General features: G+C 37.3%; 1 protein-coding gene across 5 annotated transcripts in view; it reads left to right on the top strand.

Annotated features, from left to right (window-relative positions):
* LOC109087598 (roundabout homolog 2-like) overlaps positions 1-21871 on the top strand; it is a 141836-nt gene that overhangs the window by 9028 nt on the left and 110937 nt on the right. Inside the window, exon 1 of one of the 5 annotated variants that reach the window (XM_042732794.1) lies at positions 19683-19713. The exons of the other annotated variants lie outside the window; for them this stretch is intronic. Within the exon in view, the coding sequence (XP_042588728.1) occupies positions 19698-19713 (16 nt within the window). The 5' untranslated portion in view covers positions 19683-19697. Of the gene's footprint in view, positions 1-19682; positions 19714-21871 lie in introns of those variants that run through there. 5 annotated transcript variants of the gene reach the window in all.

Raw genomic sequence — 21871 nt, 5'->3', positions numbered from 1 at the left:
TTAGGTTAAAATGTGTTTAAAAGAAAGTTTGTTGGTGTGACCGTTTCTTTGAAGTTTTCCACCATTTTTAATTACAGTTTCGTTTTTTTGCAGTTGCTCTTAAATAGTCCTGCTGTGTGACAAATTAATTTTTAAAGTAGAAAATTTGCAAGTAGACTCTCAGTTAATACGGGGTCTTAAAAACAGCATGAATAATCTTTTTGAAATAATATAGCAGGATGCAACAGTATTAGTTTGCAGCTGATCTGTGGTTAAAAAAATAATTCATTTTCGATAAATAAATAAAATAAAGTTAGTATAGATGTGTGAAAAGCTGTCAAAAACTAGTTAATGCATTGATTTGTTGTTGTTTCAGTAGATTTTTATTGGTGTTTGTTATGGGAAACCTCACCATTATTATTGCTACTATTGCTGCTATTATTGCATACTTAACCTTAACCTTTTAGTATTAAACTTTTGCTCTGACTTGCACCATTTGTGCTTTAAACATCCTAAGATAACTAGCTATAACATCTATAGCAACCAGTAATTGTGAGTTTAATCTTATAATTTTCTCAGAATTGCATGATATAAGCATTTTTTTTCACAGAATTGTGAGATATAATCTTGCAGTTGCAAGTTATAAAGTCAGAATTGCAAGATAAAATTTTGCAATTGCAAGTTTATATCTCACAATTCTGAAAAAAAAAGAAAAAAAAACTATTGCGGGTTTATATCTCATTTACAATTCTCACAGCAAAAACAGAGTCAGAATTGCAAGATAAAAGTCACAATTACTTTTTAAAAATGTTTTATTCAGTGGCAGAAATGGGCTTCCATACCGAAATGTATTTCATCTGTAATTAAACACTTCATAGTTTCACTATAATGGTCTGTAGTTGATTGTTTAAAGAAAGGGTGTGTTCATCTGAGAAAGATACTACTGTTGGCAAAACGCATGATTAGTATTCAGTCTCTGTGATACTGCAGAGAACCTGTAAGATCCTCAGTGTAGAGGATTGTGGGAAAACCTTTGCAGCATCCTCACAGTGCTGAAAATCCCGACAGGGCTGGAGAAAAAGAGAGAGAGAGACAATAGCACACATTACCCAGAATGCTGGAGTGCAAATCAGGTACAGGGCAGAGGGAGCTTGAGTACCTAATTCAGAACAGAATCTATTCTGCTCAAAGCGGCCAGATCCACAACCAACAATTGAAAAGAGAAGAGCAAAGCGGAAAGTCTTTGGAGTGGCTGAGAAAGAGGGGGAGATGGCGTCAGAATGGGCAGAGGCCGGCAGAGATGCCCTCTGTGTCCCAGCATCTGATCGAAATTTAATAAGTGTATTAGGATTGGCAGCTACACTCTCTGGCTGCCCTGGACATTAGCATAAAGCTATTTATTAGTCTGATTTCCCTGGCTGAGAGCGACCCGGCTCCGACTCGCACAGGGAGCACGCGTTGCCATAGCAGCGGCAGAGCGGAGTGGCCAAGTGTTAGGAGAGGAACGTGCGAGAGAATCTCGACTAGTCATTTTGCCAGAGGACGATGAAAGTGGGGTGGAAGGGATTGAAACGAGAAGGCAGAGAGGATTAAATGAAAGTTAGATTTGGGGAAAAGGTCGGATCCAACTTAGTCCAGCTGTATCACCTCTGGGAGAGCTTCGGGAGATGATGCTGTCCAATAGCTCACCTGTAAAGGCCTGGGATATTGTGTTCTAGAGCGCAGTTGAGACACGTGCAGCACACGCATTTAGATATCACTCTTAAAAGGTTTCAAGAAGAATCAATGCCATAGTCAAACCTTTTTTAAAGTACATGGATCTTTAGAAAACCATCCACAGTATATGTCAGCTTCGCTTTTTCTCTCTTAAATATACTCACCCCCATTTCACTCTTTTCCATAAAATGGAATTAAATAGTTAGTGGACCTGTCAAGCTTCAAAATAGAAAAAATAAAAATTATATATATATATATATATATAAATTATAAAATACAATAAAAAAAATAAAAAAATAAAACAAAAAGTGGCCTATATGATGTGCAATACAGTTTGAAGTCTTTTCAAGCCATTTGTGACCCTGGACCACAAAATCAGTCTTAAGTCGCTGGGGTATATCTTTAGCAATAGCCAAAAAACATTGTATGAGTCAAAATTATTGATTTTTGTTTTTTTTGCCAAAAATCATTAGGATATTAAGTAAAGATAATGTTCCATGAAGATATTTTGTACATTTCCTACCGTAAATATATCACAACTTAATTTTTGATTAGTAATATGCATTCCTAAGAATTCATTTGGACAACTTTAAAGGTGATTTTCTCAGTATTTTGATTTTTTTTTTTTTTTTTTTTGTTGCACCCTCAGATTCCAGGTTTTCAAATAGTTGTATCTCGGCCAAATATTGTCTGATCCAAATAAATCATACATCAATGAAAAGTTTATTTTTTCAGCTTTCCGATGATGTATAAATCTCAATTTAGAAATATTTACACTTAAGACTGGTTTTGTGGTCCAGAGTCACATATAATAAGATTTGGTAGTTCTGATAAGATGTTTCTGGTTTCAACAGTTTGAATGATATGAGAGTGAGTAAATGATGACAGAATTGACACACAGAATCAATACACAAAACCAAAGAGTAAGCTAAAGTAAGCAGAAGTGTTATTTTACTATTATTTATAAATATATAAATTTTTTTTGTTGTTTTTATATGATCACTTTTCATTTTCATTTAAGTTTTACTAATTTGATGTGCTTTGCAATTTTTATTACTTTTTGTTTTTAAAATATTATATTTCTATTTACCTTATTTTTATAATAATAGTTATAATAATAATAATTATTATTATTATTATTAATTTCAGTTAGTTGGCGAGGCAATATTTCTAATTTTTCAATAAAAATAGTTAGTTTTATAGTTAGTTGGTTTTAATAGTTAGTTTCAGTTAATGATAACACTGGTGTCTGATTGTGGTTCCATGATTAGTTATCTTCAGCTGTTTCTTGAAGGCTGTAATAGGTTCAGCAGATTGGGTGGAGGTTGAAAGCTTGTTCCTCAACAAAGGGACAACAACAACAACAAATAGTTCTGGTAAAGCCACTTGAATACTTGTTGACACTAGAGCTCATTTAGTAAACATTCAAAGGAGAACATTAGTAGGAAATTTGTTTAATGAGGAAAACAAAATGTTCTTACTATCTTACGTATGTTAAAACATTTTACAACTAGACATTTCCCAAAAATATTTTCATTGTATTTGAGGTGCTGGATATAGGATTGACACAGAGTGGTTGAACTAGGTATTGCAGTCCAAATTCAAAATATAGGAGAGGGTTTTTTCGCCTGGACCCTCCTCCTCAGACTTGATGAACATGCAGGTTGCCAGATTGAAGACACAAACAAGAACAAGCGCACTTGACGATGAATGAAATGAAATACACTGTGTCTTCCATCAACTGGCAACCCGGAGTGCCGAAATACAATTGGGTAAACTGGCAGTGGGTGGGTTTCACAAACCAAAACAAATACCGACGTTCCGGCCCGGAATGCACATTTTCATAGGAGAATAACTGACTGTAGCATTGTTTTTCAGATAAACAAATATGTTAACTTAGCATGTTTCTTAAATATCTGCAAACACATTATGGTATTTTTATGCTTTAGTACAGTCAAAATCTTACATACAGCACCTTTAAGTTAATAGGAATGTTAGAAAAATGTGTTATTAGTACAGTTCTGTAAAGATGTATCTGCAAAGATACATTAAAGATCATTTAAAGACTGTGTTTATTTGTTCATGCTTATACACTGAGCAGTGTTGAGGGTTTCTACAGTTCTGGGTATCACAACAGGTCAGGATTTAAACTAATGAAGTGTTGTTACAGGTGACTAATCTCTTTTTCTATTTTAAAGTTTCATTGTCCTGCACCTTTGAGAGTCCACATTAGCCTCCTGCTGCGGCCAATTACAGTGCTAATACCGGACCTGAAGGTTTCGACCCCAGCAGGCCACTGAATATAGGAAGGTTTTCAGGTGTGTGTGTGTGATTGCAGAGGAGTGTGTCACCACTGATGACTGTGTGAACCAAAGTGCTTCTCCTCTCCTTTTCCCATGTGTAGATAGAGGGATAAGATCTGGTCTGATTCCCTCTCACACATCCGTAATGAGATTCGACGGCTCAAAGCTCATCATTATTCCACTCTTAAAGTGTATTAGGTGAACTCATTCTCTCTAGCTCTCTCTTTGTCCCACTCGCTTTCTTCGGGTCATTTTCAGCCACACTTGATTTAATGCGATTATCCTCCAGCGCAACTCAGCACAATCTCAAATCTGTATAATGAAATGTTGAGAAACTATCAGCGAAATTTAATACAATGTCATTTTTGCTGTTTAAAACTACTTTTTCACGTTCAGGATCCAGAAAGATCCAGAAAGTTCTTGAATTTAAAAGTATGTGCTATTCTCTGGTCGCTTCGCAATTTAAACGCTTCCCATGCAGATTTATTTATTTATTTTCAAAATTTGACTGATGTGACCGCAACTCCTGAAACGACCGGTCACATTTTCTACAGTATATCATATTTTTGAGATATTTAGATTCACAGATTGAATCTAAAGTGGTTCAGTGAGGTGCAAAATGAGATTTTCAGACATTGATGGATAGTGTGTAGTCAGGTATTTAGCATAAATAGATAACTTTGATTAAATATTCACCAAGGCACTTAGCTACTTGATAACTGAATCTGGCCCATTAAATTGACTTCAATAAGCACAACAGCTTATTCATTAGCACTTCTGAAAAATGCAAAAATGTTTGGTTGAGTGATAAACATGTATAATTGGGTTCTGTAGCTTTGTATAGCTTTAGCCACTTGGCCAAATTAAATATTATTGTTGACTCAAAACAATTGCTTCAATAAAAAAAGAGATTTGTCGAACCTGACAACCTGATTACAGGACCTTTCATTTGTCACAGGAACAGGCCCTGAGGTGGACTAGCATTGCTCTTTGATGATGAGACTAGGTTGCAGGCTTTGTTCAGTTTTGAAGTCGACTAGCTTCAGTGTGCCTAACTAAACTTTTTTCCTAACTTGACTTCTACATCTTAGACACATCTACACTCAACCCAGTAGGATGTCTGCAGTGTTAAGCCCACCCTGACAGACGGTTTGTGAGCGCAGGTTGCATTTGGATTCAGGCTGGCTGTGGGGAGCTGGCTTTTGAGACACACTGTCTTTATAAAAGGTCAGCATCTATTGATTTGAGTGAATAACTCATGATGGCGAGATGAAACGATGTGGGGGCAAGGAACAGATGCACAAGGATTGTGTCTCTTCTTTCATTTGTCACACTGAACATACAGCACATGACCTCAGCAAATTACAGTTCAGTAAATATACGATTGAGTTCTTCAGTGACTCAAAATAAAGGCGTCGTCGTCATGATATATTTGGAAACAATGGGAAACATTTTAAGTGTCACCACTGATAATGAAAGTGTTTGAGGAGCAGAAATAAATCTGAGCTTATTGGGGGAAACCATGGCTAATATTACCCCCCAATATCTCATTTGATGTCTGTGAGCCTATGTTGCAGGTAATTTCTTATTCTGATCCGTTTTTCCTCTTTTTTTTTTTTTTTTTTTTTTTTAAGCACCCTTGCATCATCTTCCTTTTGACCACAAGGGGACAGTAAGTGATTTAATGTTCACATTGATCACTAATGGACCATTTTTTCAGACTGAACACCATTAATCTAATAAAATGTAGTAGTAGTAGCAGTAGTAGTAGTCGTCGTTGTCGTAATTATTTATTTTATTTTATTATATGTTTGTGTTTAAAACTTGAAACCTGGGGGTTTTGATACAGCTGCTTAGAGAGTGACTGTAAATTTGAGATTTGTCTCTCTTATGACTTTCATAATCAATCCCTCTTAATTTTTTTCCCTCTTTTTAAAGTTTTTACATTTTCCCCGAAATTGGTAGAGGTTTTTATTTATTTATTTATTTTATTATTTTTACACATTTCACATTATATTATTATCTAAATTTCAGTAATATAAGTTCAGGCTATTTATCAAAAACTAATGATAATTATTTTTGCATAGCCCAATTAATATATCTTTTTTAAAGCCCTTTTGTTTTTATTGCAGGAAAAGAAACATCACTGCATTGAAACATTAACATAAAATGAAAAGGAAAGGGTAAAGAAACAAACAAACACAATTAATATTCACAAGCTAAGCCTTTGCCATTTTGTGACATCACAACCCCCTCCAAACTGCCAGCATCGCTTTTTAAAACAAAGTAACGCCCATGTTTCTGACATTTAGCAGATGAAATGTACGCTTTTAAATATAAATATTTACTTGCTGATACGAGACTGACATGCACGTTAAATAAGGTCAACTGGGCAATTAACATTTCATCATTTTAAATGTATTCAGGGATTGCAGTGGGTTTCATGCATATTCCTTTTGTGTATAAAGTATGACACAATCTGAGGAGACTGCATTTAAGAAAGCGCATTGGGGTTGAGAGTTAATATTAAACATTAAGATACTGTTTAATTCAACATATGATTTAGTCATGATTTAGCATCAGCATTACAGTCTCCCTGTAATATCATACTGTGTATATCCCACCGTGTGACAGACAGGTAGACCGCAGAGACGGATTCTCAGGGGCGCTTCGATAAATTCGCACTTATAATTACATGAGGGGGCTCACAGCAACCTCTAAATGCTATTCTTTGAAAAGGTAAGGGGGGTCTCTGTCTGAATTCTTAGCCCTACTAAAGCATTTAACACTCAAATTACAGAGAAACGGGCAGGGGCGCTGCACAAGATCCCGGGCCCTATGCATAGGCAGTCCTGATGGGCCCCCATGAAAATATCCAGGTAACATAAAATATATTCCAGACTTTTCAAGGGCCCTCTCTTCCTTTGGGGCCCTGGTAATCAGTACTGGTTTTACCCCCAGTCCGACACCCCTGGAAACAGGTTGGGAGAGATGTGCTCGCCTCTCTCAGAGATTCACTCACCACACCGTCGCTTTGCATTTAAAAGACCCAAAACTATACTTCTGCACTTGAAAGAAAATGTCAGGGTCGGAGTTCGCCTCAGATAGCCGCGCATCAAAGCGGCCGGTGGCTGCGTGACATTTCGGGGAGCTCGTTGGCCAGTCCCGCTGTGGCGGCCAGACAGACGGAGCAGGGCCAGGGGAGCAGGTATTAACCCCCAGACAGACTGATGCACTTCGACCCAGTGGGAGATTGAGTCTGGATAGCGCTGGTCGATGACAAGGCTTGCAGGCTATTAAAATACAGCACACAGAGCTGGGACGCTGGGCTTTTGTTTCTGCCATTGTTGTTGTTCAATATACGGTTCTTAGAAATGCCAGAGTTTAACCTTATTAGTGTCAGAGAGAGAGAGAGAGAGAGAGAGAGAGAGAGAGAGCGAGAGAGCGAGAGAGCGAGAGAGCGAGAGAGCGTTTGTGCTGAGTTGACCATGAGAGGATGTCGCTCTCTTGTGGCCAAATGAGCAAAAATATCTGTGGGTGAAGAGTTGAGTGTTTGTAGTACCTCAAGATGGGCAGATGAGGGCGCAGAGCGAAAACTCAAAACAGAAATTATTAATGCAAAACAAATGCATTACATTAATTAGGCTACACTATAGTGTGCATTATTTAAAAGTACAGGACAAGACATTCTTTAAAATGTTTAATGGTTAAATTTAAAGTTAATTTACAAATGCAGTGAAATAGAAAGCTTTTAGTATAAGGCACCGGATAAATTGCTTATACACCGGTTAATAAAAAATGAGAACATTTTGCCCTTCAACAAAGTGCTGTTCATTTTGTTGCTGCTCATAGAAAATATCCGTGTAGCTACAAGATATTTCTCTTCATGCAGACAGATGCTCAGAGAAATTCCCAAGAGATTAATTAATTTCACATTCAGCCTTCATTATGTAGGCTGCTTCCAACACAATGCCCCAAAGAACCATTGGAAAGGGGGGAAAAAGCAATTTGGCCAAATGGCCATCAGATGGCAACATATTCACACAGCTAGCAGCATGTCTGGGGTGTCACTGCAATTTTTTATTCCATTATTCTTTTCCTTTGTGGAAGTTTAACCCATTCAGACCCACTATCCATTTCAGTGAATCAGAATTTCCACCATGACACCATGATAATCATGACTCAGCCACTTAATATAGTAAATACAAAGGAAATACCTTATCAAATAATTTATGAATTACTATCAAAGATACAATTCACACATTATTAATTTTAGTTTTGCTTGATTATCATTTATGGCTGCATTTAGAGTAGACATAAATCTACTACTGTAAATATGCTGTGTGTGTATACGTGTTAAACCCAGACATTTTTGAAGATTATGAGCATATTATAGTAATGTATAGGAGGTTGTTTTCTGCATCACTGGAGTGTGTTTAATGCAGCTGGCCAGTAGAGTGCAGCACAACTTTGTCCGTGTTTGTAATAATGAGCCATAATTAGGAGCAGCTTCCCAAATGGTTTGGCCTTTCATCAATATTCTATAAACATAAATGATTCTTTCGAAAAAATATTTTTCTCTTTTTCTATCTGTCAATCACAAAGGAAATCAATGTATGTCAATTAAACACACATGCATTAAACATGCCAGTACATATGTAATTCATAACGTGTGAATTGTATAAATTGATAGTAATTCATACATTATATGATTAATGTATTTCCTTTGTGTTTACTATACTAAGTGGCTGAGTCATAATCATCATAGTGTTTATTATAAGTGATTGTTTTATTTACCAAAGATTAGCGACTGATATGAATCATCATTTCCATGTTCATCCAGTTGACTCCAAGTCTATATTTAGAGTCCAATTTGGGCTTTGATGCTCAGCTTAGCTTGCCAAGCAACTCGATGCTCAGTCATAAAGAGGGTTGTGTGCACAGAAAAGACAGTTTTAAACAATCGGTAAGATGATTAACCTCTTCATAAGATCATACCGACCTCTTTAACCCCACAGCATAGCATTCTAACTGCAACCAACACTTTTAAAGATTTGCCATGCACAGTATATCTGAAAGAACTCCAGCTCTTTTCACTGGGACTGAATAGTCCTTTTAAAGAGTAATGGGGTGTTTGGAGTTTGATTTTTGTCCTTGGGTTTACCACAAAGCCTGTCGAAATAAAATTTCTTATAATGGCCACTAACCTAAGCTTTATACAGAGTCCCAGACTGACCCTGAAAGTCTCAAATTTCATTTTGAAAAATAATTGACTTATTATTTTTTAAAGAAAATGCTGTCACGAACGAACAGACGGTGCACACTGAACTAAGAATATGCCAGTCACTCTGCTATTATAAATTCTGATGTATGTGATTTCTGGGGTTTTGTTCCTCCAAGGAGGTGGGTCTGTGTGTGTTGATTGACAGGTGAGAGGGGCGGGTTCTGGTTTGATCCCCAGTGACAGCCCCGCCTCTTTTTGGATGTCCACCTAATATCATTTACAATAGCAACATCTTTGATAAAAGAAGATTTTTGGAAGTTGCAAATGAAGATGATTGAAGTACGTTTTACAGAAAAATATAGTTTTTACTACTTTGAAAGTGATAATTGTGAAGTTCTTGTGTCCGAATTTTTCAGTGTACTGTCCTAAACTGAAAGTAATTTGTTGTAGGATTTACTTTGACATAGTTTTCACTCAGAAATCTCATGTGCTTTGGAAAAAAGAAACATTTAAAATGGTATTTTCTTGTAAATATGTGCTACAATAACCTTTTATTAAATCTTACAACTTATTATTTTACATTGTAGACACAAAAACACACATTCTTGCCCCATATGCACATTCAACCCCTCCTATTTCTGTCAACACCAGCCACCAAGGAAACCAGGCGGTGATTGATCGGTGCACATGTGCATTTAAACGTGTCGTTTTAAGCATATGTATGTTTTTGTTGTCGCAGTTTGCTCATGCGTATGATTGCAGAGTTCTGCATGAGACAAACTCGTGTTGTTTTGTGTTCACACAGTCTCTAAAGCATGTCTGTACCTTATTCTCGTGTCAAGCCTCCTGTCTTTGACCGCTGAACCTGTCTGTCTTGGGCTGTAATAGGAGCGCCAGTCTCAGATGTGAATTTCAGGCATATGTGAGAGGCGCTTGAGGGAATACAAACCATCATCGCCGTCCACACGCAGACCAACCTCGGCCACATTACACAGGAAAAGCAGTCTAGACGCCGAAATGTGATACGACAAATGGGAATAATATGTGGGGGATGAATTAATATATGACCTTCCTCGTATTCATGAAGCTAAATGCACTGCATTATGGAGATGCGAGCGGTGGTGTCGAGCATAAATCATGTGATGATCTTTCTATATTCCTCTAGTCTTCGCAGTATAGATTTATATGGAATTCATTAGCATTTCATTGTCGGTTTTGTTTCTATCACTATTTATCTTTAAGTAGCTCTATTTGTAATGAGTCTCCAATTTTCTAAATGCAGCATTATTGTTGTGTTTCTTTTCCTTTTCCCTCATTGGATCTTATTGATTTTTCTCCCACCACTATTGATCTTGGGATCAGGTTTCCCCTGTGCAGCTGAGTATGAGTGTGTGTGTGTGTGTGTGTGTGTGTGTGTGTGTATGTGTGTGTGTGGGAGAGAGACAGAGAAAGAGGTAAGGGTCTATAGATTGTGAGATATATCACAGCAACCTCTAAATGCTATTCTTTGAACAGGTAAGGGGGTCTCTGTCTGAATTCTTAGCCCTACTAAAGCATTTACCACTCAAATTGAGCAGAAAGAACCTTGGGCAGGGGCGCTGCAACAAGATCCCGGGCCCTATGCATAGGCAGTCCTGATGGGCCCCCCATGAAAATATCCAGATGGTACACATAAAAATATATTCCAGACTTTTCAAGGGCCCTCTCTTCCTTGGGGCCCTGGTAATCAAGTACTGGTTTTACCCCCCAGTCCGACACCCCCTGGAAAACAGGTTGGGGAGATGATGTGCTCGCCTCTCTCAGAGATTCACTCACCACACCGTCGCTTGCATTTTTAAAAGACCCAAAAACTATACTTCTGCACTTGAAAGAAAATGTCAGGGTCGGAGTTCGCCTCAGATAGCCGCGCATCAAAGCGGCCGGTGGCTGCGTGACATTTCGGGAGCTCGTTGGCCAGTCCCGCTGTGGCGGCCAGACAGACGGAGCAGGGCCAGGGAGAGCAGGTATTAACCCCCAGACAGACTGATGCAACTTCGACCCAGTGGGAGATTGAGTCTGGATAGCGCTGGTCGATGACAAGGCTTGCAGGCTATTAAAATACAGCACACAGAGCTGGGACGCTGGGCTTTTGTTTCTGCCATTGTTGTTGTTCAATATACGGTTCTTAGAAATGCCAGAGTTTACCTTATTAGTGTCGAGAGAGAGAGAGAGAGAGAGAGAGAGAGAGAGAGAGAGAGCGAGAGAGCGAGAGAGCGTTTGTGCTGAGTTGACCATGAGAGGATGTCGCTCTCTTGTGGCCAAATGAGCAAAAATATCTGTGGGTGAAGAGTTGAGTGTTTGTAGTACCTCAAGATGGGCAGATGAGGGCGCAGAGCGAAAACTCAAAACAGAAATTATTAATGCAAAACAAAATGCATTACATTAATTAGGCTACACTATAGTGTGCATTATTTTTAAAAGTACAGGACAAGACATTCTTTAAAATGTTTAATGGTTAAATCTAAAGTTAATTTACAAATGCAGTGAAATAGAAAGCTTTTAGTATAAGGCACCGGATAAATTTGCTTATACACCGGTTAATAAAAAATGAGAACATTTTGCCTTCAACAAAGTGCTGTTCATTTTTGTTGCTGCTCATAGAAAATATCCGTGTAGCTACAAGATATTTCTCTTCATGCAGACAGATGCTCAGAGAAATTCCCAAGAGATTAATTAATTTCACATTCAGCCTTCATTATGTAGGCTGCTTCCAACACAATGCCGAACCACCATCGAACCATTGGGAAAGGGGGGAAAAAAGCAATTTGGCCAAATGGCCATCAGATGGCAACATATTCACACAGCTAGCAGCATGGTCTGGGGTGTCACTGCAATTTTTTATTCCATTATTCTTTTCCTTTGTGGAAGTTTAACCCATTCAGACCCACTATCCATTTCAGTGAATCAGAATTTCCACCATGACACCATGATAATCATGCATGACTCAGCCACTTAATATAGTAAATACACAAAGAAATACCTTATCAAATATTTATGAATTACTATCAAAGATACAATTCACACATTATTAATTTTTAGTTTTGCTTGATTATCATTTATGGCTGCATTTAGAGTAGACATAAATCTACTACTGTAAATATGCTGTGTGTGTATACGTGTTAAACCCAGACATTTTTGAAGATTATGAGCATATTATAGTAATGTATAGGAGGTTGTTTTCTGCATCACTGGAGTGTGTTTAATGCAGCTGGCCAGTAGAGTGCAGCACAACTTTGTCCGTGTTTTGTAATAATGAGCCATAATTAGGAGCAGCTTCCCAAATGGTTTGGCCTTTCATCAATATTCTATAAACATAAATGATTCTTTCGAAAAAATATTTTCTTTTTTTATCTGTCAATCACAAGGAAATCAATGTATGTCAATTAAACACACATGCATTAAACATGCCAGTACATATGTAATTCATAACGTGTGAATTGTATAAATTGATAGTAATTCATACATTATATGATTAATGTATTTCCTTTGTGTTTACTATACTAAGTGGCTGAGTCATAATCATCATAGTGTTTATTATAAGTGATTGTTTTTATTTTGACCAAAGATTAGCGACTGATATGAATCATCATTTCCATGTTCATCCAGTTGACTCCAAGTCTATATTTAGAGTCCAATTTGGGCTTTGATGCTCAGCTTAGCTTGCCAAGCAACTCGATGCTCAGTCATAAAGAGGGTTGTGTGCACAGAAAAGACAGTTTAAACAATCTGTAAGATGATTAACCTCTTCATAAGATCATACCGACCTCTTTAACCCCACAGCATAGCATTCTACTGCAACCAACACTTTTAAAGATTTGCCATGCACAGTATATCTGAAAGAACTCCAGCTCTTTTCACTGGGACTGAATAGTCCTTTTAAAGAGTAATGGGGTGTTTGGAGTTTGATTTTTGTCCTTGGGTTTACCACAAAGGCCTGTCGAAATAAAATTTTCTTATAATGGCCACTAACCTAAGCTTTATACAGAGTCCCCAGACTGACCCTGAAAGTCTCAAATTTCATTTTGAAAAATAATTGACTTATTATTTTTTAAAAGAAAATGCTGTCACGAACGAACAGACGGGTGCACACTGATCTAAGAATATGCCAGTCACTCTGCTATTATAAATTCTGATGTATGTGATTTCTGGGGTTTTTGTTCCTCCAAGGAGGTGGGTCTGTGTGTGTTGATTGACAGGTGAGAGGGGGCGGGTTCTGGTTTGATCCCCAGTGACAGCCCCGCCTCTTTTTGGATGTCCACCTAATATCATTTACAATAGCAACATCTTTGATAAAAGAAGATTTTTGGAAGTTGCAAATGAAGATGATTGAAGTACGTTTTACAGAAAAATATAGTTTTACTACTTTGAAAGTGATAATTGTGAAGTTCTTGTGTCCGAATTTTTCAGTGTACTGTCCTAAACTGAAAGTAATTTGTTGTAGGATTTACTTTGAAATAGTTTTCACTCAGAAATCTCATGTGCTTTGGAAAAGAAACATTTAAATGGTATTTTCTTGTAATATGTGCTACAATAACCTTTTATTAAATCTTACAACTTATTATTTTACATTGTAGACACAAAAACACACATTCTTGCCCCATATGCACATTCAACCCCTCCTATTTCTGTCAACACCAGCCACCAAGGAAACCAGGCGGTGATTGATCGGTGCACATGTGCATTTAAACGTGTCGTTTTAAGCATATGTATGTTTTTGTTGTCGCAGTTTGCTCATGCGTATGATTGCAGAGTTCTGCATGAGACAAACTCGTGTTGTTTTGTGTTCACACAGTCTCTAAAGCATGTCTGTACCTTATTCTCGTGTCAAGCCTCCTGTCTTTGACCGCTGACCTGTCTGTCTTGGGCTGTAATAGGAGCGCCAGTCTCAGATGTGAATTTCAGGCATATGTGAGAGGCGCTTGAGGGAATACAAACCATCATCGCCGTCCACACGCAGACCAACCTCGGCCACATTACACAGGAAAAGCAGTCTAGACGCGCACACTCTCCCGAAATGTGATACGACAAATGGGAATAATATGTGGGGGATGAATTAATATATGACCTTCCTCGTATTCATGAAGCTAAATGCACTGCATTATGGAGATGCGAGCGGTGGTGTCGAGCATAAATCATGTGATGATCTTTCTATATTCCTCTAGTCTTCGCAGTATAGATTTATATGGAATTCATTAGCATTTCATTGTCGGTTTGTTTCTATCACTATTTATCTTTAATGTAGCTCTATTTGTAATGAGTCTCCAATTTTCTAAATGCAGCATTATTGTTGTGTTTCTTTTCCTTTTCCCTCATTGGATCTTATTGATTTTTCTCCCACCACTATTGATCTTGGGATCAGGTTTCCCCTGTGCAGCTGAGTATGAGTGTGTGTGTGTGTGTGTGTGTGTGTGTGTGTGTGTATGTGTGTGTGTGGGAGAGAGACAGAGAAAGAGGTAAGGGTCTATAGATTGTGAGATATATACTGTATGTCCTAGCATTTCTGCTTTTACCTATGTGAATAATTGTTAACATATTTAGGAATGGTGATTGTTACTATTATTATTACAAAAAAGTTAACTTTTTAATGATTTTATATAATTAATAATATTCTTAAAGGGACAGTCCACCTAGAAATGAAAGTCACCATTTACTCACCCTCATGTGGTTTAAAACCTTTATGATTTTCTTTCTTCTGCAAAATACAAAACACAAAAGAAGATTATTTGAAGAATGTTGGTATAGCTAACAATTCTGTTTCCCATTGACTTCCATTGTATGGATAAAACATTTAAAGGAAGTCAATGGGAACTGCTGAAAAGCCGAAGGGGGGAAAACAGTAAATCGATTTCAGTCTGTGTTACACTTCGAAGTTTTAATTATTTGTAAAATATTTAGTCAGAATTCACAGCTGAATGGCTGTCAATAAAGAAAAAAAGTTGTAGATTTGTAGTTATGACATCTACCAGCACAGACTAACTGCGCTATGCTAACTAGCTAAACCGTAACCGTTTGTAGTTGCCAGTACCACTGTAGACTGACTATTTACATTCAGCGACTGAATAAATTAGCGACTGAATAAATTATTAAATAATAAATTGGAATATTTCTTAAAGGAGCTAAATAAAGTGAGTACTATTCGGCTGGTCATTTATGTTGTAAAGTTTTAAATATTCAGTATTTTTATATTAAATGTTTTAAATCTTTTCATATTCATCTGTTCTCTCATCCATCTAAAATGATTTCTGTTACAAATATCATGCATTTATTAATATAAGCTTGATTAATATATTTAAACAACTTTTGACTTTTGACGTCAAAGCTAGCTTTCAATGAGGTGTCAGACATACAGGACTCAATTATTAATTTAAAATAAAATTATTAATAAAATAATTTAAATGTTTGTTAGTCATATTTATTCAGTTAATTTTAATGTTTAATGTAAACTAAAAAATATATATATATATATAAAATATAATTAATTAAATACACTCTTTGTAAATTTGACAATTATTTTATCAATTATTTTGTCTATTATTGGGTGGTCATGTGATGTCAAAATTGCTACATCCATGAGGGTACCTGCTCCATGTAAAACAGCTTTTATTAGTCCACTGATACGACTTGATTCTTCATGTCAGGTGAATGTACATCATTTTAAACATAATTTCTCAGAAGTACTTACATGTAAAACTTTTTGTAATGACGGAAAAAATGTCTGAGTGCACCTAATTGAAATGATTGCTGGCAATTTCACAGAAATTTCAAACCCATTCAGGAACACACTCTCTTGTTCTATCTAACCTTTTTCCTGTTCCTGGATTCTTGTAGTAACCAGAGCCTTGTTTTGTAAGCTCTATTCAGTAAATGTCTGTCATTTGTAGCGTACACAATTTCTTCACTGGTACATAACAGCACACAATCAAATGCACTCTCTCTCTCTCTCTCTCTCTCTCTCTCTCTCTCTCTCTCTCTCTCTCTCTCTCTCTCTCTCTCTCTCTCCATGTAGCTCAGATGTGGTCATGCAGTCTAAAGGTATTAAATTATTCCAGCCTAGCAGCCGAATGGAACTGCACGGGGAGATGACAGCGCAATACACACATTTAAAAAGCTGAAATGCGTTTTGCAAAACAGCGAGAGATGATGACCGTGCTCTGAATAGCTACCAATGGTTGTTGTGTAAAATTTTTCAAGATTTGTTATATTCAGATGAAGCCCTCTTTTTTACAGTTAGAATAAATCTAACTCAAGGTTTGCTTAACACTGTACATGGCTGGCGTTCCCTGACCAAACTGATGTTTTTCCTGCTCAGAGCTCATGGTCTTTTAACAGTTTGAGAGAGTTGTTGGGCAGAGGCTTAAAGACTTTTGCCCTCGGTAATGCACCACTGAGCACAACCCAGCAGATCCATTCTGCAGTCTTGCTCATTTCAGCATCTGTTGCCATCACAAGCACTTCCAAGACCGATCAATGCTTGGCCGATACAGTCTGATGTATGTAGTGCCACTCGCGTGTATGTGTACTTGCTAGAGTATGAGAGTGATATAGTATGTGTGACAGACTGATGTAGATTGATGTACTGTTATGTTATCGTCTATAATATTGTGCAGTGACCGTCTATAAGCAAGAGAGTCAAAACTTTTTTTTTATATAGATCTATCTATCTATCTATCTATCTATCTGTCTATCTGTCTGTCTGTCTTTCTGTCTTTCTGTCTATCTATCTATCTATCTATCTATCTATCTATCTATATATCTATCTATCTATCTATCTGTCTGTCTGTCTGTCTGTCTGTCTGTCTGTCTGTCTGTCTGTCTTCCATACAATTATCCATCCAATCTATCTATCTATCTATCTATCTATCTATCTATCTATCTATCTATCTATCTATCTATCTATCTATCTATCTATCTATCTATCTATCTATCTATATATCTATCTATCTATCTATCTATCTATCTATCTATCTATCTATCTATCTATCTATCTATCTATCTATCTATTCCCCCTCCACCTAAAATAAATGTATTTAATTTACAATTTTACATTCATTTAAATTTTCATCTATTATCTTGACTTTTTTTAAATATCAGTTTCATTTTTCATTTGTCAATTGTGCTCTCAGGCTTAGTAATTTTAAATAATCTTTTGTTTGTAACTATATGAATATAAAAGTAATTTGTTATTACAGTTTTTCTCAGTTGCTTTGGTACATTTCCCGAATCATCCTTGACATTTGCAAAACAGTAAGTGCATTTCTCAAAACAACTCGTACAAATAGCAAAACACCATAGAATTACCTGCAAAAAGCCAGTCTCTTACTCAAAATCCTTAGTTCATCTCTCAAAAATAAATATCTATGTCAATGAACATGTCAGTGCCATCAGAATGACAAGTCCTTGTGTCACTGTGTAAAGATAAGACAGTCAAATTACTTAGTCATGTTGTCAATATAACAGTGTACTCTGGAGGGATGTTCTGATGTAAACTATGGCAACATTTTGGATGACAGTTACTGTATTGAACATAATGCCATATGCTTATGTATGCCATATATCCCATTTCAAAAGAACAAATTTACACATTACTGTATGTGGGATATTGATTGAAAGAGACTGGATAGAATTCCTAGTTACACTTCTACTAGTGGTCTGACCAAAAAAAAAACCAAACAAACAAAAAAACAACCTTACAATGTCATTGTGATATAGAGAAGGAAAAAAGAAATATGGGCACAAAGATGAAAATAAAAAGATAAGTCCACTGTGTAACTCTTGTGTCTGTCTATACAGTGTATGCTTTCCAACTGAAGAGTCATGAGTTGAACCTTTGAGCTATTTCAGAGAAATGGTTTATCATTGGCTTATCTACATTCTCTTCATTAGTCAAGATTCACTTGCACAATTCATGCCAAATTTACAAAAAGTCTAATAATAATGTGTAAAAAAAAAAATGTGCTTGGCAGTTTATGACAACTAGATGAACCATTTTGCATTCAATGACTTATACGATGAACTAACGACTAGATGTTTTGAGGGGTAAGACTATTGCACAGAAAACTATATAATACATTTTGAGTAACATGACATTAGCAACTGATAATGTAGGAAACTGCAGATAAATGTGCATAATCAACTGCATGAATGTACAAAAGCAATCGCAACTTGTTCAAAAGAATGAGAAACTGGTTTTATGATGTGTATAAATGACTAGATGATGTGGAGGTTGTACAAGTAGTTTTGAGAATTTCATTTCTGATTTGAGAAATGCACCAAAGTGACTGAGAAAAACTGTAATTAAAACACATGACCACACACACAAACACACTACTAAATAGCGCATACATAGACTTTTTGCTAATGTTTTTCAATGGAAAAGGAAATAGTAAACGAAGAACTCTAGTCTAATCTCAGACTTGCATTTTATTGGTCTATGGTTAGTTTCCTTTCTTCTCTTGTCATTTTTTGCTGTTTCCAGTGTAGACACAGTGTAAGATATGAGCTTCAGATCACGTGTAGCGTTTCTGCATCGAACTGCTGAAATTACATTAGGTTCTTTGCAGCGTTTGCATATGTATGAATGCATCTGCGTGTGTGTGTTAGTGTGGTGGTGTATTCACTCACAGGGCACTGAAAAGCCCCCCTAATGCAATTTCACACTGAATCTAGCTAATGTAATTAGCAGCTCTCAGTTTTTCCTTAATGAATGTAATCACCAAAATGGACAAACGGATTAAACTCTTAACTTCACCATTTGCAGCAATGAGAACAAGATGCCATTATGCCGTCTGCAATGGAGTTTGTGTGAAAAGATTAGGATGGAATTTCTAAAAATTAATGCATGCCTTAGCAAACTGCTGTGGACATTCCGCAACCGAGATATGATACGTAGCTTGTTATCCGTGTGGGGGATTTGTGTCTGAGCAGATAGCCAATGATGTTTCCTGGCTCTTGTTCAGGCTTAATGAGTTTGACAGGTGTTGCGCTGAACTGCGAGCAGGAAGCAGGAAGGACAGTCCTGTTCTGGGTGATTGCTGGCATTCAGGCTTCATTTTCAGCACCTGCGGAGCAGATCTTGGATCAGTCTCTGGGGCATTCATTTTTAACGCAACTCCCATCCTACAGGAAGCTTGAGCCAACTCCCTAATCATCCTCAAAACAGGCCAAACATGACAGGACGCCCCAACCGGGCTCCTGGAAAAGTTAGAGGAGGAAGAGATCATTGTGACATCCTGTAGTGGTTTGTTTATATTTGCTTAAGCAGTGTAGAAGATAAATGACATCATATCCTGTTTACAGGTCTCTTCCGCTCTGCTCTTTCTTCGCTCTCTCCCTTTCCTCAGATACTATCTCCGGAATCTCCCATGTGGAGCGCCGGCCTGTGATGAATCCACAAGTCCGGGGAAATGAAAGTGTTTCTTGGAGATTTCAAAAATGGAATGAGGTCCTTGAGAGGTATTAAATTCTGTAATATATTGTCTCCCGCTATAGAGGGGTGTATAGGAACTCTGAAATAAATCAATACAGAAAACAGAAGCACGGGGGTTGCTGAAATATTAAACAAGCGCTTTAAAACACAGACCGAAGCCTATTTGGAAAAGAATCCATTAGGGTTACTCTCCGCAGTTGTCTGCGAAATTGAATTCGGGTAGCGAGTGGTTTGAGGACTCATTTACGATGAAATTGAGAAGCGGTTTAATCAATAAGACATACTGTATGTGGAATGCGAAACATAAACAGGGCTGGAGGAAAAAGCATGGTGTGAGATTGAAGGATAAGCGCGGCGATGATTGCCAACTCCCTTTCTCACACCCACGCGTGCCATAAATTCCTGAAGAACACCTCAGAATTGCCTTTCTGCCGCCGAAAGTACGAGTTTGAGAAATGCACTGTTCGAAATTCCTTAATTTAGGGAGGGAATTGCCCCTGAGGCTAGCGCAATGCTAATCTTGAAGCTAACCTCGGGTCTCTTTTCCCAAGAGCATAGCACAGGCCATCATATATTTCCAACTCACACAGCGTTCCTGGATCAGTTAGCTTCAGATTGAATTCTATTCATAGTCACATTAAGTCTCTGAGGGCAGCCAGAAGGATTTACGCTGTGCTGCTTGTGAATTACCTGTCCCCTTACTCAACATAATACCCACGTATTTGAGTTCTCTAATAATTTAAGTTTAACAATGGCTAGAATTGATTTTGTTCACGGCGTTCGCTCAATAGCATATTCCAATGCGAGTTTATTGTGGAATCTTCTAAATTGTAGCCTTTGGAAATGAGAGGTAGAATGCTAGTGAAGCAGAATGTCTGAGAGAAACCTGCTGTTCAAGCACTTTGAAAAGAGCATGAAATACAAGAGAGGGGGAGAGTCACATCACACCACCGGAGATCCTGCATTTTCCAAAGTATAACAGACATCCATATCAAGCGGATCCACGTCACTTTCAACGAACGCCTCAGGTAGAAATCCATCTCCTCTGAGGGTGAACTTTGCTCTGGAATGTTCCTGTGGTTTGGATGCAGTAGACAAAGAGAGAGAGGGAGAGACGAAAAAGAAAGAAGAAACTCTCTCTAGTGCTCTAAGACCACTGGCAAGTTGTAGACCTCCAACTTTCTTGATTGCTAGAACTTCATGCATTGCTTTGCAGTCATGCCTGTGGCTTGTTCTGGACCCCTGTTGTGGGTCTCTGCATCTTTTCGACTCCCTCTTTCTTTTCCCACTGGTTTAGTTTGTACTCGTACTGGCTCTAGCCTCAGTCTAGGATCAATTCTGAGCCTGGAATGTGCAGAAGTCTGTCTTGGGCTCTGGAGATCAGCGTGTATCAAATTTCTGTGGGATATGCCAATGCTGACCGCTGACCATTTAATGTCAATGTGAATTACCACAATCCATGTTACTTCCATATTGTGACATATTTGCGACTGAAACTGAATATTGAATTAGAACAAATGCAGGGTGGGACTTGATTTTATCTATTTGGGATGGATTGAATTAAAGCATTTTTTGTATTATTTTAAAATTGTTGATTATTTCAAAGTAGGGCTGTGCAATTAATCGAAATAAAGTTTCGATTTAAATTCCGGCCTCCAGTGATTATGAAAATACAATAATAAAGGTAAAATGATTATTGCACCCCATTCTGCCCCCTTTCCAGCTGTGCACTTTCTTTCCTTCATAAAAGTCCAATTTCACGTCCAAATTTGTAAAATCATGTAACGTGACACTTGCAAAATGGGACGTGCTTGACTTATTCAAGTTGATTAGATTTGTTCATGTTTTTAAAAGCATGAAAGAGAACTTGCGCTATTCCTCGGGAGGATTTCTGTGCATGCACATTGACATGGAAAAGTCAACTTTTAGTTCAAGGTATCTTTTTAAACATAATTTTGGCTTACTTCTTGAAAGGATTAAGAAAGATCTTTCTAAATGGTCCCTTTTAAAGATTTCTCTTTGGACGCATTCATTCCATAAAGATGGTGGTGCTCCCTAAAGTTCTTTATCTTTTTCAGTGTTTACCTTTATTTATTCCTCTTTCATTTTTTAAATCTTTGGACTCTGTTATTTCTACATTTATTTGAAATGGTAAGAACCCCTGTCTGCGTAAAGCATATCTTT

Source organism: Cyprinus carpio, chromosome B10 (assembly GCF_018340385.1).
Source record: "Cyprinus carpio isolate SPL01 chromosome B10, ASM1834038v1, whole genome shotgun sequence".
Lineage (NCBI taxonomy): Eukaryota > Metazoa > Chordata > Actinopteri > Cypriniformes > Cyprinidae > Cyprinus > Cyprinus carpio.
This window is presented reverse-complemented; position numbering and strand designations above follow the sequence as displayed.